We start from the raw sequence: 26,319 nt of genomic DNA on the forward strand, positions 1-26,319 counted from the left end.
CGCGGGTTTCGGCGACTGTATCTCCGCGGAAAAGTCCGGCTGTCCACAGAAGGCCAGTTTCCTGCGAACTTGTGATGCCATAAAGAACCATAAAGGAAAATAAGGACTTTGTTTGTGTTTCACTGAATATGAATGAAAGATTTGTGCTACGTTAATGTTATAAAAGGGAATATTAATGATATAGGATAAGGTTGTATTGCTAGGACTTTAGAAGGATATTGAATTTATGTTTATTATCTGTCGTTGTGTTGAAGTTTGCCATTATATTCAATGAAATCAAGGATATGTTTAGAGTAAAGAATTGGCATAATATTAAGAGATTGTGAAAGATATGGATGTTATCTTGTGTAGTCTGACAGAGCTACGGAGTCTTAGATTGATTGTGATAATAGTACATGATTAATGCATTAGCGAAGGTTAATATAATTCTTACTTTAGGAAGCTACTGTATAATATTTTATAAGTGTAATAGTAGTGTTTGAATTTTATATACCTTGTCTGAAACTCCCTTAAGATGGGATTTGATTTAGTGTTATTATGTGTATCAACCTTTGAGTACAATAAACCTTGCTTTTGATTCTAACAAAGACTTTCTGTGATTTCTGGAATCTGATGCACCGCTTATAAAATATTAATGCGAACCTATGCAGGATATTAAAAGGGATATGTGAAAAGGATATATTTTGGCCACATCTGCAGAGTTGATAGGTATCATTAAGTACTGTCCTGAGATTACCTCTTGGTTGTTAATATTAATTAATCTAATAGCGCTAAGTGGCGCAGCGAAACAAATAAATTTCATGGCGTTTTACGAGAGGTAAATCTCGGACACTTTGATACTCTGGTAATGCCTCTATCTCGAGGAAATTCCATTGTCACTCAGAGGTACCACGTGCTACCCGATAGCGTATTACGGAGATAAAGCAACAAAGGTTTAAAATAAGTGTGGATAAGAAAAAGCATCACAACAATGTCATAGTAACCTTGAACCCCCTTGGGGGGGGGGCGTATCAGGAAATTTGATGATGATGATCTAGAATATCTTTAAGTACACTTTTGTCACCTTTATGTTTGAATGATATTACTTTTGTAGTACTCTTTTTCTTCTTTTTTTTTATTATTATTATTTTTTTTAATGGCTGCCTAGCTTCTTAACAAAGTCTTTCCGTAATTTATTTATCTTTTTACACAACCTAACTTTTGTATATTTTTCTCTGTATTCTTTTAGGACACCTGCTGACTTACTCACTAGAAATTTTCAGTATGATTTTTTTCAGGATTTCCATTCAAGGACTCAATAATCTGGTTGACTGTGTGGAGAGCATGCCTGCTCTCCAATCAATGGGCTATTGGTTATGCTTGGTGAATGGTTCTGGTTTGAGGCTGGAAGTGACTTGAAGAATTCCATGTTTGATCTCTAGAGCAATTTCTGGATTATATAGCCCAGGAACTGGCAACTTTTTTTTTTTTTTTGCTAAAGAGCCATTTTGGTTAAAATTGCATTGCTGAATATTTTGAGACTTATACCTGGTGGGAAGAGGCATGAGAGGCTACAATAATGGAAATAAAACAGTGTGATATCTCCATTTAAATTAATTATATCTGTGTTTTGGATCAGAACACATACATAAAACACAGATTTTGCATTAAACTCAACAAACAATAGGCATGTGGCAGGTGATCCAGAGAAAGTTTTGATAGAAAACAATACTGCTATCAATGAAATGAAACGCAATAAGTGTCCAGGACCAGATGAAGTGCCTGCAGAGCTTTTCAAATATGGGTTGGATATCTTATTACCATCATCATCATCATCAAATTCCTGCCATATACCCTCAAGGAGTGTACAGGATATGATAGTACTACATGAAAAATTTACATCATTATTAACTTCCTATCTACAATTTTCCTAAAGATCAGTCTATTTCTTGTCAAGACTCCAATATTATAAGATCTTATATTTCAGTCATCTAAGGCACTGTACCGTATCAATCCACCTATATCTTGGTCTTCCTCTGGGTCGTTTTCCTGCCAACCTGGCAGAGAACACTTGTTTTGCTAATCTTTCCTCACCCATTCTATTTAAGTGACCATACCACCTGAGATTAGCTCTGCTAACACATTCCTGGATGCTGACAATGTCAAGTTCTTTCCTAATATCCTTGTTTTTAATATGATATTGCCATTGATGCCATCTGTTCACGCCTCTAATCTTTCTCAGGACTCTCATATCTGCGGTCTCTAGTCTCTTTGATCAAGTGTTTTACTTCTGACCCAGCTCTCAGATCCATAAGTTAAAACTGGTTTGCACACTGTCTTGTATACAGCTAATTTAGTGTTCTGACTAATTTCTCTCTTATTCCATATGAATTTATTCGATTGACTTCCCACCACACCAGCTTTGCTGATTCTGTTGGCTATTTCTATATTTAATTTACCATTTCCACTAAAAATCGTGCCTAAGTAGCCGAAATGTTTACTTGTTCCACAGGTTCTCCATTCACAACACAGTTGACATTTTCAATGATTCTGCCTATTTTCATTGTCTTTGTCTTTTTATTGCTGACCTTCATACCATATCTATTACAACAGCTATTCAATTTAGTCAGAGAATCTTGCAGACTTGTAGCAGATTTATTTAGAAGTATAACATCATCCACATAAAGCAAAGAGCTGACATTAACATCTCCAATTTTAATATCAGGTTTTATACCACTTTCCTTCATAATGTGATCCATATAGATAATGAATAACAGAGGGGATAATGTACATCCTTGTCTCACACCTTAAACTGTCTTCCTGTACTTCCTTCAATTCTAACTGCCGACTTACAATTCAAATAAAGATTAAGTATTACTTGATATAATGCCCCATTGACACTATATAACTGTAGCGTATTGAATAGCTTCTCTCTTGGCACCTTGTCATATGCCTTTTCAAAATTGACAAAACTTAAATACAGATCTTTGTTATATTTCCATGCTTTCTCAACTATTTGTCGTAAAGTGAAGATCTGATCCTGACAGCCTCTATTTGGCCTGAATCCAACTTGTTCTTCACCAAGCTTTTCTTCCACAATTCTTCTCAACCGTTTCTCAAGTATACTTGCATAGATCTTGCCAGGAACACTCCGTAGGAAAATACCTCTGTAATTCTCACATTCAGTTTTATTTCCCTTTTTATATATGGGTACTATGAGAGCTCTACTCCAATCATCGGGAATTCGTCCCTCTGTCCAGGCTTTCTGAACTATGCAGTGCAGCCACTGTAAGACTCTTATACCACCATACTTCAGCATTTCTGGTTGAATATCATCTACTCCTGCTGCCCTTCCACGTTTTAAGACTTTGATGGCTTTTTCTACTTCAAGCATGGTTGTTTATTCCTGACTGCATGCGTGGTCAGTGTTTTTTACCACTGTGCTGTCATCACTGCTTGTTTCATTTAGCAGTTTTTCAAAGTAATTACTCCATACTTCAAGGATATCTTTTTCTCCTGTTTTCATGTCACCTTTATCATCTCTAACTCCTTTTACAGCTCTTTCCTCCATTTTTAAACTTCTTCAGCAACCTCTAGAATATTTTGCCACCTTCTTGATATTTATTTTCTATATTCTTGCCAAAGTCCTCCCATGACTTTTTGTTTAGCTAGTTTTACACAGTGTTTTGCATTCTTGCATTTGTTTCTGTATTCTCTAAGAGCACAAGCTGACTTATTTGCTAGGATGAAAAACTGAAAGAAGCGTTCTCTGGTCAATCAAAAGGGTGTTTTTTTTTCACCATCATAATGCACACCCTCATAGTGCAAGAATCATCTGTTCCAAGATTGAGGACCTCAGCTATAAAAAGCTTCCACATCCTCCGTATTCTCCTGATCTTGCACCTTCAGATTACCACTTATTTCAAAGTTTGCAACATTTCATAAAATGCTTTCTTCTTTTCCTTCACTGCCTCTTTAACTTCCTGTGTCCACCATGGAGTTCTAATTTTTCTATCCTTGCAGACAATTTCACCACATGCCTCTCTAGCTGAATCAATCAGGGCTTTCTTCAAGGCTTGCCACTGAATCTCCAAGGTTTGATTCCTGTTCTCAAACTCTTTCATTTTTTCTTCAATAATCTTTGTGTATTTTAGTCTTCAGTTCACATCTGAGAGCTGCTCAACTTTTATTCGCTTTAAAACTTTCTTACCTGTTATTCTTTTCAATATGAAATTCAATTTTATCCTGCTCAAGACTAAATAGTGATCACTTCCATTTTCAAATCCTCTCTACACTCTGGTGTCCTGCACCAGGGAGAAAACATCACTATCAACAATAACATAGTCAATGAGACTTTTCTTATTCCCTGCCTCTTCTCTCCATGTGAATTTGTGCACATTTTTATGTTAGAACATGGTGTTAGTAATAACCAGTCCATGTCCTGAGCAGAAATCCAACAAGTATTTGCCATTATTATTAGCTTTGCTCTTTTCTCGAAAATTTCCCAAAATATTTTTGTATGTCTCACATTCATTTCCTACTCTGCTATTTAGATCCCCAACAAGGACCAACTTTTCGTTTTTCATTGTCTCAGTTGCGTTTTCTAAAGCCTCAAAAAATTCCTCCACTTCTACCTTAGTAGAACCTTCTGACCATAGGCACAAATAAGTCTTATTGTCCAGTTCCGCATTCTCATATTTGCCCACATTACGCTACTTGAGATTGACTGCCATTCAAGAAGATTAGCCTCATATTTAGTGTTGAATACTATGACTACTCCTTTTCCTTGATTGTTATTGCTGAATATAACGTTTTGCATTTATCGCTCAGAAAGATCTCACCAGTTTTTGTCTTTTTTGTTTCAGTCACCCCTATTATGTCAATCTGGTACTTATCTAATTCCTCCGCTAGCTCTATTTCTTTGCCATTCAGGCTTCTGTTGATAGTTGTTGGGGTGTGTGTTTTCAGATTTGTTCTAGTAGCTGACTTTTCGTTGTTCGCCCTGATTCCCTGCCGAAAACAACAGGGGGCCTTGTTTAACCGGGTGACGCTCCAGCCGGCATGAAATTTTGTCATGTGCCGTCATTTTTTATTTTGGTTTGACCGAGAGGAATACAATTTGGTCGTCTAAATCCAAAATTGCCAGCCCATCCTCGTTTGTTCATTATCCAAGTAGATACCCAACAGAGTGCACCACAAGCAGGTGAGGATTGGACATTAGGTCAGAAGCCAAAGTGATTTATCTTTTATATCCTTTCAAAACTTAATGCTAAAAATGACATTACTTTTGGGATGACCTGATATTATCAAATGGCATTATATCCTGATTTCTTTGGTATATCAGTGCAGGAATTCCTGCACTGATACAAGCAATTAACCTGATATTTAGCATTTTTATTTTATTTATGTGCTCAACTTTAACTTACAAGCTTTGAAACATTTGAGAAATATTGAGCAAGCATGAGCAGAGCCAGTGACTTATTCTCGACATGATTCCTACATGATCTTCCCAGTGTTCAGTTTCTTTGATGTTAAATCTCATGCTGAATTCGATCTTCTAAGGTGCTTTTTTTTATTGTATCAATCCATCGACATCTTGGTCTTCCTCTGATCCTTTTTCCTGCCCTCCTGGCAAAGAGCACTTGTTGAGCTAATATTTCCTTTCCCATTCTGTTTAAGTTGTCATACCACTTGAGATTAACTCTAATAACACATTCCTGAATGTTAACAAAAGTTTTTACCTAATATCCTTGTTTTCAATAAAATACTGCCATTGATGTCAAGTCCCCTAATCTTTCGCAGGACTCTCATATCTGTGGTCTCCAGTCTTTGATCAATAGTTTTATCTCTAACCCACCTCTCAGAACTATAAATTAAAGTTGGTTTGAACACTGTCTTGTATACATCTAGTTTAGTATTTTTACTAATCTCTCTCATATTATATATAAATTTCTTTGGTTCACTTTCTACCATACCAGCTTCACTAATTCTGTTGTCCATCATCATCATCAAATTCCTGACATGTACCCTCAAGGGGTGTACAGTATATTATGATAGTACTACATGAAGAACTTACATCATTACTTACTTCTAATCAACAATTTTCCTCCAAATCAATCTGTTATCTGTCAAGACTCCAACATTATCAAATCTTATATTTCTGTCTTCTAAGGCACTTTTTACTCTATCACTTACCTATATCGTGGTCTTCTTCTGAGTCTTTTTCCTGCCAACCTGGCAGAGAACATTTCTTTTGCTAATCTAACCTCTCCCATTCTGTTTAAGTGACCCATTCTACCTGAGATTAGCTCTGCTAATGCATTACTGGATGCTAACAAAATGAAGTTCTTTCCTAATATCCACGTTTTTAATATGATTTGCCATTTATGCCATCTGTTCACGCTCCTAGTCTTTTTCAGGACTCTCATATCTGCGATCTCTAGTCTTTGGTCAAGTGTTTTACTTCTGACCCAGCTCTCAGATCCATAAGTTAAAATTGGTTTGAGCACTGTCTTGTATACAAGACAGTGTTCAAACCAATTCATTTAATGTTTTGTTTTGACTAATTTCTCTCTTATTCCATATAAATTTATTCAGTTGACTTCCTACCATACCAGCTTTGTTGATTCTATTGTCTAGTACCATATTTAATTTACCATCTTCACTAAAAATCATGTCATGTTATTGCCGATTTTCATACCAAATTTATTAACAGTTATTCAATTTATTCAGGGAATCTTGCAGGCTTGTATTTGATTTTTTTAAAAGTATAACATCATCTGCATAAAGTGAAGAGCTGAGATTAACACCTTCAATTTTGATGTCAGGTTTAATACCACTTTCCTTCATAATGTGATCCATACTAATGAATAAGAGAGAGTCTTCCTAATGTACATCCTTGTCTGGCACCAGATTTAACATTAAACCACCTTCCTGTACTTCTTTCATTTCTAACTGCTGACTTACAACTCAAATAAAGACTAAGTATTTCTTAATATAATGCTCCATTAACACCATACAAGGGTGGTCTGAAAAGTTCTCAGCCTAACAATAAATAAACGAATTTATAATTTCAAAATTATTTTTATTTTTCAACATAAACTCCCTTAAGACTAATACATTTATTCCAGTGATGCTCCAGCACCTTTATCCCGTCCCTATAGTGGTTCTCAGTAAGATCTGCAAAATACTCCTCTACAGCTGCAATCACTGATTTGAAGAAAAATGCTGACTAGCAAGGAATAGTTTTACTTTTGGGAAGAGATGGAAGTCAGAGAGAAACCAAATCTGGGAATAGGTGGATGTTCCAACAATTCATAGTGCAGATCCCTTAATTTTCCCATTGCCAAAACACCTTTGTGGGCAGGTGCATTGTCCTGATGAAAGATGAATTTTTTCTTCTGCAAACTGGGTCTTTTCTCACAAATTTTTTCGTCTAGTCTGGTTAAAAGATCGGAATAATATTCCCCTCTTATTATTTTACCCTTTTCAAGATAATTAATAAACAAAATGCCTTTAGCATGTAGGAAGTATAGCATATAGTATAGCACTTGGTTATACTATAAATTAAAGATACCAAGAAATTATGTACTTGGTTTAATCCTTTATCCAAGTGTAAGCAAACAGTTTGTGCCTGAAGTATTTTCAGGACTGGGGCAACTCTTGGTAAAGGTGGTATGACTTCACATCACTTGCCTAAGTATCCCATAATGCAAACCACATCTCCTTGTGGACATGTATAATGCTCTGCATTATGGGAAGGGTCACTACCCAGACCAGTTTCTACCTTTATTGAGGTCTCTTCATTGGGAGTCAGACCCAGAGGTGATTATTATTAAATTACTGTGGATTAGAGACAGGTTGGTTTGCAACAAACTTCCAACAACCTGTCTCTAATCTAGAGTAATTTAATAATAAGGTGTGACACCCCTTTTGGCAAAATCTTCCCATGACTTTTGTTTAAGTAGTTTTACACAGTATTTACCTTTCTTACATTTGTCTCTGTATTTTCTAAGAGCACAAGCTGACTTATTTGCCAGGAACTTTCAATATGCTTTCTTCATTTTGTATTTATTGCTTAGAAAGATCTCACCAGTTTTTGTCTTTTTTGTTACAATCACCCCTATTATGTTGCCTTGGTACTTATCCGATTCCTCAGCCAGCTCCATTTCTTTGCCAATCAGGCTTCTTATGTTGATAGTACCAATCTTGAACTCTGGTAATGTTCAGTTGGGATATGTTTCAGGATTTGTTCCAGTAGATGACTTTTTGCTTTTCACCCTAGTTCATAACAGGGGCCTTGACTGTGCGATGCCCCAGCCACCATGAAATTCTGTCATGTTCTTCCATCATTTTACATTGTGGTTTAAGCTAATATTCTGTATTCCTTTAACGGCTATGTGGAGGTCTTCTCTCAGTTATACTGCTTTGACCATTAAGCATCCCTCTGCTGTCTATTTAGAAATTTAATTTGCCATCTTCACTAAAAATTGAGTCTAAACAGGTGAAATGTTTTACTTGTTCTGTAGGTTCTCCATTCAGGATGCAGTTGATGTTTTCAATATCATACCAAGACAAAGACAATTTTTATGAAAAGAATGTGTTTTTATTGCTGATTTTCATACCAAATTTATTAAAACGTATTCAATTTAGTCAGGGAATCTTGCAGACTTGTACTGGATTTATTCAGAAGTATAAAATCTATATACTTACGGTCACTCCCATACTTCAGAGTTTTAGGATTGAAGGCTTTGTGGGAAGAATTGGCACAGGATTAAGACATTCACAATCATCTATGCAGAGTGGGATTCGTTGGGTTGAGAATTTTTACGCTATCCACTCAGCCCACTAGACTGGCATTGGATTGGATTGATGACTATCAACAAACGGTAGGAAGATGCATATTTTAGTTGAAAGTATAATTTTATGACAGAGAGAAAGAGAGTCATTAAACATCATTTCATAAAGTAAAGAGCTGAGATTAACATTTCCAATTTTGATATCAGGTTTATAAAACCACCTCTCTTCCCTTCATATTGTGATCCATATAGACGATAAATAAAGTGGAGATAATGTAAACCTTGAAATTGTTATAATTCTTGACCACTGAGATTAATGAATAACTAACTCTTGTTTAGAAGTATTGATCAAGTCAAGTGTTAATAAACCATTTAATCACCAACTAGTTTCGCCGGCTATTGCTGTCAGCTTCTTCAGGGTACAATAAGGTAGGCAAAGTAAATTACAAGCTAGACGTTAACTGACAATTCTAATTCAATAACAAAATAGGACTGAGTGTGAAACAATACACGTGTCGCAGATACATGATTTACTTGTTGAGAAACATTTTGTAATTGGCACTGAAGTTCATTTCATGTGTGTTTAGTGATCTGATTAAGGTCTTCCATGGTGCCTACATACATTGAGTCCTGTTCCTGGGTATAGCTGCTTGGACGATTCTGGCAGTCCTGATACAGAAGTTTCCAGGAAAGCTTTTGTTGGAATTTCCGTTGGGAACTTGTTGGGGCAGAGAATGGGCGCCATGACGTAATAGCAAGTGTGAGTCGGCCAGACATTAGGTAGGATTAAAAATTGATTCCTGTTGAGGTTTCTTGTGGAACAAGCAACTGTAGCTGCTTCTTTGAAGATTCTGGAACGGTACTTTTCTTCTATATAAGGCATATAACTTTTATTCCATTCAATAATGTGGTTGGTTGTAGAGAAGTGGGAAGAAAGGCCAGATATATCTTGTCTGTTGTTTCTTACATAACCGATGTGTTCCCTTTGTCTCCTTTCAAAGCTTCTAGACGTCTGACCAATGTAACTAAGACCACAGGAACAAGGAATTTTGTAAACACCTGCATACTTGTAGAAAGGATTGAAGTCTTTCGGTGATCTTAGAAATTTCTGAATACTTTCAACTGGCTTGAAAGTCATTCTAATATTGTGTGGTTTTAGGAGGAGAGCCAGTTTTTTGGGAATGGTACCAACGTATGAAATAGTTATAGTGGTGATATATTGGGTGACATCACGTTGTTTTTGTGGTATGTCAGAGAAGAGAATCTTTGTTGAAAAGTCTTCTAGCTTAGCCATTTAAGAGTAGGTTGTTGGATATTGTAGTCAATTCTTCTTGTAGATCATTTTGGTCCATAGTAAACTGTATAGCTCTTTTCTTTAGCATATGAATAATGCTGAGTTTTTGGGAGATGTGGTGTGATGAGCTGAAGTGTATGTAGATAACGTCCAGTATTTGTAGGTTTTTTATAAACAGATAAGTTGAGACTTTTCAAGATCTAGTGTGAATTGTGAATAGTGTGAAAAAGTTGTCCTTTTCAAGATCTAGTGTGAATTTGATAGTATGGTAGAATGAATTGATTTTGTTTAGGTAATCCAATAGCTCTTCCTTTTTGTGGTTCCATATGATAAAGATGTCATCTACATAGCTAAACCATGCTGTAGGTTTTGGGTTAATCTGAGATAAGATTTTAGTTTCAAGATCTTCCATAAATAAGTCAGCACAAGAAGGTGAGAGGGGACTACCCATGGCCAATCCGGTTAATTGTTTGTAAATGGTTTTCTTCCATACGAAATAGTTAGAAGATAAACAGTGACCAAACAACGAAGTGATGTCTTGTGAGAACAAATTGTCTAAGATGTTGATGACTTCAACTATTGGAATGTTGGTAAACAGGGAAGTAACGTCAAGGCTAGCAAGTATATCATCTTCAGAGATAGGGGCGTTTTTTAATTTTTCAATAAAATGTTGCGAGTTTTTAATATAAGTATCTGGGTTATGGATGTGTTGTTGTAGACTTTTGGCTAGATGTTTAGACAGTAAATAAGTTGGAGAGTTGATTCCATCTACTATGGGGCATAATGGGGAGCCATCCTTGTGCACTTTTGAAATGCCATAGTCTAGGAGTTAGAGGATGCATAGATTTTAACTTTTTAATTAAATCTGTAGGCCAGTTTGTTATCTGAATTAGAATTGTCAGTTAACATCTAGCTTGTAATTTACTTTGCCTACCTTATTGTATCCTGAAGAAGCCGACAGCAATAGCCAGCAAAACTAGTTGGTGATTAAATAGTTTATTAACACTTGACCAATACTTCTGAATAAGTGTTAGTTATTCATTAATCTCAGTGGTCAAGAATTATAACAATTTCAAATATGAACAGAATGGATGAGATTACTAAATGGTAGCTATGCCATCTGGAACTTTTAAAGTGTAAAAAGGCTAAGTTTTTAAAAATTCTAACTTTCTTAAAAAGATGTCAAGACAACAACGTTAACCCCAAATTCCTACATCTGAGACAACTTTTTAATTCTAGACAAGCTAAAAGTAATTATCATAAAACATCAGTCTCCCTTCTACGTGTAAGAATACATCGTACAAGATTGACACTAAGCCAAATAGACTCAAAATGCTATGAGTTCTTTACAGACATCTCTAATACCTTTGATGAAAATATTTGGCAACTTCTAAATAATATGATTTATACAAGTTATGATAAAACCTTCAGAAATAGCAAACGGACACAAATTGAGAAATTCAATTATCTGTATAATAATCATATTGAGTCTAAACCTTCTCTACTGGATAACCAAATCATCGTTAATCAATCAAAGCACATACTAACAAAACCTGAGATCACCATTCTCAAAAAAAGCGTCAATTTTGCCTTAACGCCTGTTGTAATACCCAAAGTAGATTTCATGCGCCATTTAGAGAAAGCCATCTCATTACTACCACAACTTACAGCTAATGACCTTAGATTGAAAAGCAGCATAATCCTCTCGTCTCCTTCCAGATCTCCACACACCCATTTCACCCCATGGAAAAAAGAACCCTACTCAACTTAAAGAATAACAAAGACATCATCATACTTAAAGCAGATAAAGGGAACAGTACTGTCATCTTAAACACAAAAGACTATGAAGATAAACTCAACAATCTGTTATCAGATACGTCCATCTATAATGTCCTTAATACAGATTTAATTAAAAAGTTAAAATCTATGCATCCTCTAACCTAGACTGTAGGGCGTTCCAAAAGTGCACAAGGATGGCTCCCCATTACTTCCCATAGTAGATGGAATCAACTCTCCAACTTATTTACTGTCTGAACATCTAGCTAAAATTCTACAACAACACATCCATAACTCAGATACTTATATTAAAAACTCTCAACATTTTATTGAAAAATTAAAAAATGTCCCTATCTCTGCAGATATACTTTCTAGCCTTGATGTTACTTCCCTGTTTACCAACATTCCAGTAGTTGAAGTTATCAACATCTTAGACAATTTGTTCTCACAAGACATCACTTCGTTGTTTAGTCACCGTTTATCTTCTAACTATTTCGTATGGAAGAAAACCATTTACAAACAATTAACCGGATTGGCATTGGGTAGTCCCCTCTCACCCTCTTGTGCTGACTTATTTATGGAAGATCTTGAAACTAAAATCTTATCTCAGATTAGCCCAAAACCTACAGCATGGTTTTGATATGTAGATGACATCTTTATCATATGGGACCACAACAAGGAAGAGCTACTGGATTACTTAAACAAAATCAATTCGTTCCACCATACTATCAAATTCACACTATATCTTGAAAAGGACAAACACCTACCATTCCTGGTGTTAAATTGTGAATGAAGATATTTGTAAATAATAATACTTCATTCATAATTAACATGACCTACCATATCATGAGCAGGACTTATTTAAATCTATTTCGTTAGTTTCTTGCTTATAAAATGTTATTCATGTAATTCCTTTTGAGTTTTGTTAGTTAATTTTATTTTTGTAATTTTAAAATATATTATAGATATGAAAAGGCTCTATATTAAAGTGTCATTTATTTTATTTGCTTTATTCCTTTAATAATAATATAAAAAACTGTAATGTATGTAATTTTAATATATCCAGAAGATTCTTTGTGATATCATTTGATCGGTTGTTGTGAGAAAACATGCAAATTTCTCCTTGCGCGTGTTGGAGCTTGAACTACCATATACGAAGGGAAAAACAAGTTTGATGTGAGACTACAACCCCACAGCAGATAAAATTAGTGAGATGATCAAACCGGAAGTGGAAAGACAAAATAAACCCATTTAGTCTAATCTGGACAAGGTAGTGCAAGCTGTAGAGAATGTTAACCAACAGATGTCCATTGTTTCTCAACCTCAGATAAGGAGAGAATATGTCACTGATTATAGAGATCCTCCTAAGTGCTTTAGTTGTGATAAAGTTGGACACATTGCCTGAAATTGCTCCTTAAATAGAAGAAATTACTCTAACAACAAATGGAATTCTAATTTTGGACACATTCCTCACAGAGAGTATAATAAGTTTCGTAATTTTCCTAGATTGAGAGAATCAGTGATGAGGATTACAGGAAATGCCCAAGGTCATAAATGTAATATTCTGTTTGACACAGGTTATAATGCCTCAACCATCAGTAAGCAATATTTGCTAAAAATAAGAGATTCGTTATGAAAAAACGTTACCAATTTAAGGAGACCTGTGAGAATTACCACTCTCTCTGACTCGAACTCTACAGCATATGAAAAAGTTTGCACAAAAATTTATCTACCGGATATTAGACTATGTATACCAAGACTTACTTATTGTCCCTTTCACTCCTAGCTCGGATTCTCACATAATATTAGGAACAAATTTTATGGAGAAGTATCATTTCTCTTGTGACTTTTCAAGAGGTGAAATGTCCCTAATGAATAGAAAAATAAATGTCAGAAGAAACAATAAGTCTGTATGCACAGAAAAGAAGCAACTAACAGGAAGATTTTGTATGCCTAATGAAGAAGAAACTCCTAATAGAGTGCAGTCATCTGTAGATAAACCAACTGTGAAAGATAGTGATACAAACACTGTGCTTGATCAGCCTGTAACACAACTTAACACTGACTTATCATCAAAACATCAAGTGTCCAATCCTGAACAAGAAATTGGTGCTGGAAATCAACTGTCAGTTAAAATTAATTTTGCTAAAATAACTCCTTTACACATCAGAGCTAGAAATATGATGGCTCAATTTAACAAAGGCTCACTCTCTCTCTGAAAAATTTTTCCTTAAGGAAAAATTTTTCAGAGAGAGAGTGAGCCTTTGTTAAATTGTGAATGAAGATATTTGTAAATAATAATACTTCATTCATAATTAACATGACCTACCATATCATGAGCAGGACTTATTTAAATCTATTTCATTAGTCTCTTGCTTATAAAATGTTATTCATGTAATTCCTTTTGAGTTTTCTTAGTTAATTTTATTTATGTAATTGTAAAATATATTATAGACATGAAAAGGCTCTATATTAAAGTGTCATTTATTTTATTTGCTTTATTCCTTTAATAATAATATAAGAAACTGTAATGTATGTAATTTTTAATATATCCAGAAGATTCTTTATGATATCATTTGATTGGTTGTTGTGAGAAAACATGCAAATTTCTCCTAGCGCATGTTGGAGTGTGAACGAAGGGAAAAACAAGTTTGATGTGAGCCTAACCGGTGAGAACCAGTTTCTGGCGGGAAAAAGGAAGGAGTGGATACGAAAACGAAAGTAAAGAAGAGAATCGAGTAGGGGAGTATAGAGAACGGTAGCTGGAGACTGGAGGGGAATTTTGACGTGCTGAAAATGGAATTTAAAGGACCGGGAATTGCTTGTTATTTTAACTTACCTTTTTCTGAGTTGGATTTATACCAAAACTTCCTAACACCTTCCTAGTGGAATAGTGCAGGAAATAGGATAATACGTATAAGAAAAAGAAGAAATAGGTAGATAATTTAAACCAAGCGCATAAAGGTTATATTCTTCCGAGTCTATAAATCAGTCGCGGAAGTGGAAGATTCTTTTAAGTCTATGTTATTACAAAGTAAAAGTCAGCAAGGACTTTAAAAATGTTGTTCGATCTCCCTATGATGTGATGAAGCTATATACTGGTATGATTACCTTTGCTATACTTAGTGAGAAGTAACGAAAATTAATTCCGCCAATAGTATATTGTTCCTAGTTGCTGTATTCAGCGAGTCAAGATTTAATGTGTGATGTGCTAAGACTTTTCCCTCTTCAAGTGATAAATGCTATATTATTGAATTAGGTGTTCATTGACTGAACGAGAATACTGAGAAGCCTATTTGTTGTAATTTAGGAATCTCGAACTTACAAAAACTAAAATTGATTGACTGAGTTTAGAGAAATACAAATGAATGTCTGATGGTTCATGAGTTGTATTCAATCTGAATATCTTGAACTGATTTGATATTTAAATGTTTTGAAATATAATCTTGATCAGAGTAAAGATGTGATAGAAGTCCTTTGTAACAAGAAGGATAAGATCTGTTAAATATAATCTTTAATTATAAAGTTTGAGCTCAGCTGAGTGGGATCGTAATGAGAACTTTGTATTCGTTTAATTGTAATGTCCCTGTTGGAATACTGTGTTATAATGTAATTTCTGTGACACTGCATTAAATAATTTTGTTTAAATTGAATCTTGTATTTGCCTGATTGTTTCATTGCGCTGCTCATTAAAATAATTCAAATCTCAGCGGAAACCCTATGTAGTAAAAATAGAGAACCTCGGCCTAAAATCAGTTTTATAATAACCTGATACAGTTGAAGGTTGATTTATAAAAGTTGCTCATGCAATTCAGAACATGGAGTGGCGCAGTATAATATACATTTTCTTTATGTTCGGATGATATATCAGCCTACAACTAGTTAAATACTAATGAGATAGAACTATATGATGATAAAACGTGATTGAGAAGAATTTATGATCCAACACTAGACATCCTAATAAAGAAACAAAAAAATAACAGTCTCAACTTATCTGTTTATAGAAAACCTACAAATACTGGATGTTATCTACACTTCAGCTCATCACACCACATCTCCCAAAAACTCAGCATTATTCATATGCTAAAGGAAAGAGCTATACAGTTTACTACGGACCAAAATGATCTACAAGAAGAATTGACCACAATATCCAACGATCTACTCTTAAATGGCTGCCCTAGAAGACTCATCAACAAGATTCTCTTCTCTGACATACCACAAAAACAATGTGATGTCACCCAATATATCACCACTATAACTATTCCATACGTTGGTACCATTTCCAAAAAACTGGCTCTCCTCCTAAAACCACACAATATTAGAGTGACCTTCAAGCCAGTTGAAAGTATTCAGAAATTTCTAAGATCACCGAAAGACTTCAATCCTTTCTACAAGTATGCAGGAGTTTACAACATCCCTTGTTCCTGTGGTCTTAGTTACATTGGTCAGATATCTAGAAGCTTCAAAACGAGACAAAGGGAACACATTGGTTATGTAAGAAACAACAGATAAGATATATCTGGACTTCCCACTTCTCTACAATCAACCACATTATTGAATGGAATGAAAGTTATATGCCTTATATAAAAGAAAACTACTGTTCTAGAATCTTCAAAGAAGCAGCTACAGTTGCTCGTTCTACAAAAAACCTCAACAGGAACCAAGGTTTAATCCTACCTGATATATGGAAGACCTTAATCAGATCACTAAACACACATGAAATGAACATCAGTGCCAACTACCAAATGTTTCTCAACAAGTAAATCATGTATCTGCGACACGTGTATTGTTTCACGCTCAGTACTATTTTGTTATTGAATTAGAATTGTCAGTTAACGTCTGGGGTGCTTAAGGGTCAAAGCTGTATAACTGAGAGGAGACCTCCACATAGCCTTTAAAGGAATGCGCCGAACCGACCAGGGCTTCTGACCTAATGTCCAATCCTCACCTTCTCGTGGTGCACCCTGTTGGGTATCTACCTGGATACTGAACGAACAAGGATGGGCTGGCAATTTGCGATTTTGCCGACCAAATTGTAATTCTTATTGGCTTAAACCAAATTACAAAATGATGATACAACATGACAAAATTTCATGCCAGCTAGGGCGTCGCCGGTTAAACAAGACCCCCATTATTTTCGTCATGGAACTAGGGCAAACAGCGACAAGTAAGCTATAGTATAGCAAAGCTTTTGAGATCTCGACTTGGAAACTTGCCAAGAATAGTCGATTCATGAAGGACGTACGAATTGGTTGCCAACATGCGAAATCACGTGCTTTATAGGTAAATTTTTCCAACTGCTATAAGCAACATAGTTAACTACAATGATCATAAAACAGAAGTTAATTTTCCAGAGTATAATAATAAACAACTCATCCCGCAATACGGATTGATTACCCTATTATCGGAATGAATTCTCTTTTTTCTGACATGCGCAGAAGTGTCAAAGGGTCTCTAATCTGTGGGCAAAGTATACTGAAACAAATCTGAAAAAACACCCCAACTTAACATCACCAGGGTTAAAGATCAGTACTATCAACATAAGAAGACTGAATGGCAAAGAAATGGAGCTAGCTGAGGAATTAGATAAGTACCAGATCGACATAATAGGAGTGACTGAAACAAAAAAGACAAAAACTGGTGAGATCTTTCTGAGCAATAAATACAAAATGTTATATTCAGGCAATGACAATCAAGGAAAAGGAGTAGCCATAGTATTCAACACAAAATATGAGGCTAATCTTCTTGAATGGCAGGCAATCTCAAGTAGAGTAATGTGGGCAAATTTGAGAATGGGGAACTGGACAATGAGACTTATTTGTGCCTATGGTCCCACAGAAGGTTCTACTAAGGTAGAAGTGGAGGAATTTTTTGAGGCTTTAGAAAAAGCAACTGACACAATGAAAAAGGAAAAGTTGGTCCTTGTTGGGGACCTAAATAGCAGAGTAGGAAATGATTGTCAGACATACAAAAATATTTTGGGAAAATTTGGAGAAAAGAGCAAAGCTAATAATAATGGCAAATATTTGTTGGATTTCTGCTCAGCACATGGACTGGTTATTACTAACACCATGTTCCAACATAAAAATGTGCACAAATTCACATGGAGAGAAGAGGCAAGAAATAAGAAAAGTCTCATTGACTACGTTATTGTTGATAGTGATTTTTTTTTCCTTGTGCAGGACACCAGACTGTTCAGAGGATTTGAAATTGGAAGTGGATCACTATTTAGTCTTGAGCAGGATAAAATTGAATTTCACATTGAAAAGAATAACATGTAAGAAAGTTTTAAAGCAAATAAAAGTTGAGCAGCTCTCAGATGTGGACTGTAGACTAAAATACACAAAGATTATTGAAGATAAAAAGAAAGAGTTTGAGGAACCAAACTTTAGAGATTCAGTGGCAAGCCTTGAAGAAAACCTTGATTGATTCAGCCAGAGAGATGTGTGGTGAGGTTGTCTGCAAGGATAGAAAAATCAGAACTCCATAGTGGACAAAGGAAGTTATAGAGGCAGTGAAGGAAAAGAAGAACGCATTTCAAAAGTCCCTGGCAAATAAGTCAGCTTGTGCTCTTAGAGAATACAGAGACAAATGTAAGAAAGCTAAACACTGTGTAAAACTAGCTAAACTGAAGTTATGGGAGGACTTTGGCAAGAACATAGAAAAATAAATATCAAGAAGGGAGCAAAATATTCTGGAGGTTGTTGAAGAAGCTTAGGAATGGAGGAAAGAGTGCTGTAAAAAGAATTAGAGATGATAAAGGTGACATGAAAACGGGAGAAAAAGATATCCTTGAAGTATGGAGTAATTACTTTGAAAAACTGTTAAATGAAACAAGCAGTGATGACAGCACAGTGATAAAAAACACTGACCAGGCATGCAGTCAGGAATACATATCCATACTTGAAGTAGAAAAAGCCATCAAAGGTTTGAAATGTGGAAAGGCAGCAGGAGTAGATCATATTCCACCAGAAATGCTGAAGTATGGTGGTATAAAAGTCTTAGTGGTTGCACTGTATAGTTCAGAAAGCCTGGACAGAGGGACGAATTCTTGATGATTGGAGTAGAGCTCTCATAGTACCTACTGAGTGTTCCTGGTTAGATATATGCAAGTGTACTTGAGAAACTGTTGAGAAGAATTGTAGAAGAAAAGCTTGGTGAAGAACAAGCTGGATTCAGGCCAAATAAAGGCTGTCAGAATCAGGTCTTCACTTTACGACAAATAGTGGAGAAATCATGGGAATATAACAAAGATCTCTATTTGAGTTTTGTAGATCTGGAAGAGGTGTATGATAAGGTGCCTAGAGAGAAGCTATTCAATATGCTACAGTTATATGGTGTCAATCGGGCAATACTTAGTCTTTATTTGAGTTGTATGTCAGCAGTTAGAATTGAAGGAAGTACAGGAAGATGGTTTAATGTTAAATCTGGTTGAGACAAGGATCTACATTATCCCCTCTGTTATTCATTATCTATATGGATCACATTATGAAGGAAAGTGGTATTAAAAATGATATCAGAATTGGCGATAATAATGTTAGCCCTTTGCTTTATGTGGATAATGTTATACTTCTAAATAAATCCGCTAGAAGTTTGCAAGATTCCCTGACTAAATTGAATAACTGTTGTAATAGATACGGTAAGAAGGTCAGCCATGAAAAGACAAAGACAATGAAAATAGGTAGAATCATTGAAAATGTCAACTGTGTTGTGAATGGAGAACCTGTGGAACAAGTATAACATTTCACCTACTTATGCACGATTTTTAGTGAAGATGATAAATTAAATAATGAAATAGACAACAGAATCAATAAACCTGGTATAGTAGGAAGTCAATTGAATAAATTCATATGGAATTAGATTGAAATTAGTCAGAACACTAAATTAGCTGTATACAAGACAGTGTTCAAACCAGTTTTAACTTATGGATCTGAGAGCTGGGTCAGAAGTAAAACACTTGACGAAAGACTAGAGACCACAGATATGAGAATCCTGAGAAAGATTAGAGGCATGAACAGATGGCATCAATTGCAATATCATATTAAAAATGAGGATATTTGGAAAGAACTTGACATTGTCAGCATCCAGTAATGCGTTAGCAAGACCTAATCTCAGGTGGTATGGTTATTTAAACAGAATGGGCAAGGAAAGATTGTCAAAACAAGTGTTCTCTGCCAGGTTGGCAGGAAAACGACCCAGAAGAAGACCAAGATATAGGTGGATTGATACGGTACAGTGCCTTAGATGACAGAAATATATTGGAGTCTTGACAAGAAATAGACTGATCTGGAGGAAAATTGTAAATAGGAAGTTAATAATGATATAAATTTTTCATGTAGTACTATCATATCCTGTACACACCTTGAGGGTACATGGTAGGAATTTGATGATGAGGTAACATCTAGCTTGTAATTTACTTTGCCTACCTTATTGTACCCTGAAGAAGCCAACAGCAATAGTTGGCAAAACTAGTTGGTGATTAAATAGTTTATTAACACTTGACCAATACTTCTAAATAAGAGTTAGTTATTCATTAATGTATACCTTTGTTGCACTCCTGACTTAACATCAAACCATCTTCCTGTAACTCCTTCAATTTTAACTGCTGATTAACAATTAAAATAGAGACTATGTGTTGCTTGATATAATGTCGAATTTACACTATATAACTGGAGCATTTTGAAAAGCTCTGCTCTTAGCACCTTGCCATATGGAAAGGTGCTAAGAGCATTATGGAAAGGTGCATTATGGAAAAATTCATTATGGAAAGGTGCTAAGAGGAAATAAGATACAGAGCCTCGTTATATATCCCATGATTTCTCGACTGTTTATCTCATGGTGAAAATCTGATCTTGACAACCCAGCTTGTTCTTCTCTAAGCTCTCCACAATTTTTCTTAGCCATTTTTCAAGCATATTTGCATAAATCTTACAGGAACATCTTAGAGGAATTCCTCTGTAATTCTCACATTCTGCTTCCCCCCCCCCCCCATTTTTTTTTATAAATGGGTACTATGAGTGCTCTACTTCAATCATCTGGAATTTGACCCACTGATGAGTACTTCTGAATTATCCAGTAACCACTATAAAGCTTTTATACCTCCATATTTTAGTACTTCTGTTCAAATATCATCTCCAGCTGCCTTTCCACATTTTACAGGTTTGTGATAGCTGTTTCTACTTCAAGTATAGATATATATTTCAGATGGCATTCCTGTTGAGTGTTTGGACCACTGTCCGCTTTATCATCTCTAATTTCTGTTACTGTACTCTTTTCTTCATTTCTGAGCTTTTTCAATAGCCTCCCAAATATTTTACCACCTTCCTGATATTTATTTTCTATATTCTTCCCATAGTCTTGCCATGCCTTTTGTTTAGCTAATTTTACACAGTGCTTTGCTTTCTTACATTTTTCTCTGTATTCTCTAAGAGCAGAAGCTGACTTACTTCCCAGGTAATATGCTTTCTTCTTTTCCTTGACTGCCTCTTTAACTTCCTAAGTCCACCATTGAGTTCTGATTTTTCTATCCTTTCAGATTACCTCACTACATGCCTCTCTGGCTGAATCACTCAAAGTTTTCTTTAGGGTTTGCCATTGTATCTCCAAGGTTTGGTTCTTGTTTTCAAACTCTTAGTTTTTCTTGAATAATGTTTGTGCATTTGAGTCTACAGTTTACATCTGATAGCTATTTAACTTTGATTAGTTTGACTTTCTTTCACACCTTTCTTTTTAATATGAAGTTCAATTTTATCTTGCTCAACAGTAAATGGGGATCACTTCCTATTTTTCAAATCCTCTGTGTACTCTTGTGTCCTGAACCAGTCAGAAAACATCACTGTCGACAAATACATAGTCAATGAGACTTTCTTATTCCTTAGATCCTCTCTCTGTGTGAATTTGTGCACATTTTTATTGTGGAACATGGTATTAGAAATAACTAGTCCATGTCCTGAGCAGAAATCTAGCAGGTACTTACCATTATTATTATTAAAATTCTCCAGATTTTCCCCAAACATTCTTATGTCTGATAATCATTTTCTATTCTGCTGTTTAGATCTCCATCAAGGACCAACTTTTTTGTTGTGTCAACTGCCTTCTCTAATGCCTCAAATAATTCCTCCACCTCTTCCTTAGTAGAACCTTCTGTGAGACCATAAGCACAAATAAGTCTAATTGTCCAGTTCCCCATTCTGATGTTAGCTCACATCATTGTACTTGATATTAACTGCCATTCAAGAAGATTATCCTTATATTTAGTATTTAATATTAAAACTACTCCTTTTCCCTGATTGTTATTGCCTGAATATAACATCTTGTGCTTAGAAAGATCTTGCCTGTTTTTTGTCTTCTTTGTTTTGGCAAAGCCTATTATGTTGATCTGGTACTTATCCAATTCTGCTGCTGGTTCCATTAATCTTCTTTTGTTGATGGTGCCTATCTTGATCTCTGCTAATGCCAAGTTGGGGTTTGTTCCAGTAGCTGACTTTTCACTGTTCACCTTGGATCCCTGATAAAAACAACAGGGGTGGGGGCCTTGTTTAACTGGGCAAAGCCCCAGCTGACATGAAATTCCATCATGTTATATCATCATTTTGAGTTATGGTTTGAGCCAATAAGAATACAATTTAGCCAGCTAAATCCCAAATTCAGTATCCAGCTAGATATCCAACAAGGTGCACCATGAGAAAATGAGGATTAGACATCAGATTGGAAGCCCTGGTCAGGTCTCTTCATTCCCCAAATGGCAATATAGAGGTCTCTTCCCTGTTATTCAGCCTAGACCCTACCTACCCCACAAAATATATTATGTTAATATATCAGTATATTAACATGCCAAAAACCTATTAGAACACAGTACATTACTGCAGGAGCTAGACAGTTGCTTGATGATGTTTTCCATTGCTGAATTCTAAGGTTCAGATTTTATACTCATAGTATAAAATGATTACTCCTCCCCCCCAGTTTCAGCAGTGTTTTTTAAACTTAAAATATTGTCTTATATGCTGACATGCATAGTTATTACATGTATAATATAATTAAATAGACCAGAAAAGTTGTATGATAAACCCACTTTATATACATTTAAATGGAGAAATCTGTTGATATTCTTATGTGATTTTCAGTTACACGGTGTCAGAAATTCATATATTAAGTCAATAGAGGAATTACTGTCTGACCACAGTTATGAGGCCCCTCGACACTTCTGCGCATGGCAGAAGAAGGCAAATTCATTCCAATAATAGGGTAATCAATAATGAACGTTTATTACCATACGTCGGAAAATTAGCTTTTCTTTTATGAAAATTCTAGTTTTTAAAGTGGTAACTATTTTGTTTGTACAACTTGTAAAATTGGAATGTTAAATTTTGCTTGTACAACAAAATTTTACATAGGAAGTACATGATTTCATATGTTGGTGACAAATTCACACATTGCCTTATTACTTTCTCCCCTTCAACATGAATTGGCTTCTTCCAGCCAGGGTTTCTCGCATGTGTGGTCAGAGAGTACATAATTTTGATATCAGTAAATGATCATAATATCCAAAACTAATTATTTATTTTCACTTGAAACATCATTTAATGTAATAAAGAACAGTTTTTTTTTATTTAATATGTTTCTATTTTGCAGCCCATACTTTTCTGTATGTGTGCCGGTAATGAACTTTTCTATAGTATGTTGTACCTTTTATATTTCACTGAAGGTCCTATAGGTGAGCAATAATAATTTATTATTACTAATAGAATCTTTAATACAGCCCATATCTTGTATGTACAACATATCTGACAGAATTACTATAATAAAGTAATAAATTTAATAAACCAACACACAAATTAAATTATTTTTTAACCCCTACTTTTAGATGCTTCATCAAAATTCTGTCATCTTTGTATTTATCAAATGCAAAGAAGATACTATTTCTTTGCCATCAGTTTTCTCATATTGCTTCCTTGGGGATAGGACATGTGAGGCATCTGATCACAGTGGAAGGGCAAGAACCTCCTAGTGATGGTTCTTGCCCTTTTTCATTATTTGGTTTTTAGTCTTTGTTTCCCATATTTTAACTTTACATCTTCTGAGTTTCTTCTTTTAACTTGCCTGCTTTCAAGACTCGCCATCACTGAGATACGGTGCCTTGTTTTCATATGATGCAGCCAATGTACATTCAGAAAGGGAGGGAAGGAATCCTGGTGGTGTGCATGCACTGGGCAGGTTAGGCAGTGCTCAGTGGACTAGGCTGTCTAGGGATAGTCTGATTGCTGTAGTTGGTATGGCATTCCTCTTCTAAGTGCAGTAATGCTGGCTAGTGGACATCCATATCATTCTCTGGTGGATGGGGAGCTCTGGTGCTGAAAAAGTCTCCCTTTTGAGTTTTATCAGGACCTTCATAAGGCTCCACTCATGTTCAGAAAACATTGAAAAATATCAGATACACGTTCTTAATTATTCTAACTTCTATAGTTCTATCAATAACAACAATGCTCATTGGTTGAAAAGATCTGGGTTTGAATTCTTTTTAAGGCATGAAGAACTTTTATAAGGGCTTTTCAGCTGAAGGTGAGTTATCTGATCTCATACACAGGTGGAAAGATTTCTTTCCTCACCTGTAATTTTTTTTTTCCCCATCCTGAACAAGCTGGAACAACATATATGCAATTAACAGACATAATACATTGGCCTTATAGTCTTAGTCACTTCATCTGTAATTTTCAAAGCAAACCCAATCCAGCTCTTAATTACACACTCAACAGGTGAACATACATTTGGGAAAATGTCAATATTTTTTTATTCAGAATTTGGCAGGATTCCCAAAATCTTTAAAGAAATTCCACTATGATATCTTGAATAAAATAAAATAACAATAATAAAAACATTCAGCATTTATTGGGAAGAACACAATTAATTTTAACCCCTCATAAAACCTTAAATTTTGTTGCATAGGCTTCTGTGGGAGATAAGACATTTGTAGAACTATTTTTTTTGGTATAAAACCACAAACAAAGATATCAAATAGAAACTGTTTTTATTTACTAATTTCTTGAAATACTTCGTTTCACTTCATCAGGAAATAACATAAAAAAACTAAAAATCAAGTAATAACAGTTACCATTTCTAGTGAAAAAAATTTGAAAACATTTAAACAATGAAAATTGTGCATTCGCTATTATGCCGACTGCTGGTTTGTGGGTTGCTGTAACATGCTACTGGTAGATACGAGTGTGTTGTGATGAATTAAGGAAGACCAGACCTATGTAAAATCATCCCTTGTTTTTTTTTGTTACACTGTAGAGGATGCTTCATCATTTCAACTGATTCTTTTGAACATTCAAGTAAAAATGGTAATCAGTGTGGAGTATTTCAGTTTGTTGCTGTTCCATTTGGTGTTTTATTTCCATTTTATGTGCTGCCAGTCCTGATTTCTGCTTTCTTTCATTCTCAACGTTCCTTGAAGTGTTACGATCATCAGCATATCTCACCAGATCTACCAGTCTCTCCTATGTGGTGTAGATCACATCCTGTGTTAATTGGGTTTTCTGTAAACTGAGAAGTTGAATGTGTTTTGTTCTGATATCTCAACTAGTGTATCCAAAAATGGTAAAGACCTATTTCCTTCTAATTCAACAATGAATTTAATCTGAGGATGAATGTTGTTTAGGAAGATGACAAAATCTTATCTCCCAGGAAGAGTCCAAAGTTAGACACTATGGCAAATGTGGAAAAAGGTCTACAAAGAATTCCAAGAAGTGCTGCAGATTTCTTCCCATTCAAACAGCCTTCTTACTTTTACAAGCAAAACCTCCTACAAATAATATCCCAAATATGGAATTAAAGGCCTTAAAAAAACATTAAAAAGGACTGAAGCATCATAATATTGAAAGCTAACAAAGGCAACTCAACAGTCATTTTGAACTTTACAGAATACATAGAAAAAATTAAAACACTTCTAGAAAAACAACACTTATGAAAAGTTGGAATGAGATCTCACAGGATATGTCCATAATAAAACTTAATAAAATAAAACATAATAAAGCTTAATTATACAAATTAAGTGGATATTAAATCCAACATTATTTCAAAGCCGAATACAGAAACTATAAAAGCTTTGTGTGAAATTTGACCAGAGAGCTTAACAGGAATACACTCTCCACCATACTCGAGTTTCCCTAGCTGAACCTTATAGGTGACATGAATGCTGGCATCCATTTACTCGTCTCCTATTGGTTCATTTTAATAAGGTTTCACTGGCCAGACATCTGTTTCAAACTCATTGGTTTCCGTCAGAGACCAGGCATAAACCTAAGAGAGCAAAAACTCTCAGTACTAAGGAACTCGAAGAGTCAGAGAGGTGTATTTTTATAGAGGTGTACGGAAAATACACCTCTCTGACTCTTCGAGTCAGAGAGGTGTATTTTCCGTAAGCGATTATTAAGCTATTAAGATATTATTAAACTATCTTAGCAATAGCTTAAT

The 26,319-nt window shown here is 35.2% G+C and overlaps 1 protein-coding gene across 1 annotated transcript in view; it reads left to right on the plus strand.

The window, feature by feature from the left end:
- LOC150108903 (CDP-diacylglycerol--inositol 3-phosphatidyltransferase-like) overlaps nucleotides 1-26,319 on the plus strand; it is a 144,610-nt gene that overhangs the window by 82,652 nt on the left and 35,639 nt on the right. Inside the window, exon 5 of the mRNA XM_090404204.1 lies at nucleotides 23,479-23,560. Coding sequence (XP_090260330.1) covers nucleotides 23,479-23,560 — 82 coding nt within the window. The remainder of the gene's footprint in view (nucleotides 1-23,478; nucleotides 23,561-26,319) is intronic.

The sequence above is a fragment of the Typopeltis vanoorti genome, chromosome 2 (assembly GCF_054136105.1).
Source record: "Typopeltis vanoorti isolate ZY-2024b chromosome 2, IOZ_Tvanoo_1.0, whole genome shotgun sequence".
Classification (NCBI taxonomy): Eukaryota; Metazoa; Arthropoda; class Arachnida; order Uropygi; family Thelyphonidae; genus Typopeltis; species Typopeltis vanoorti.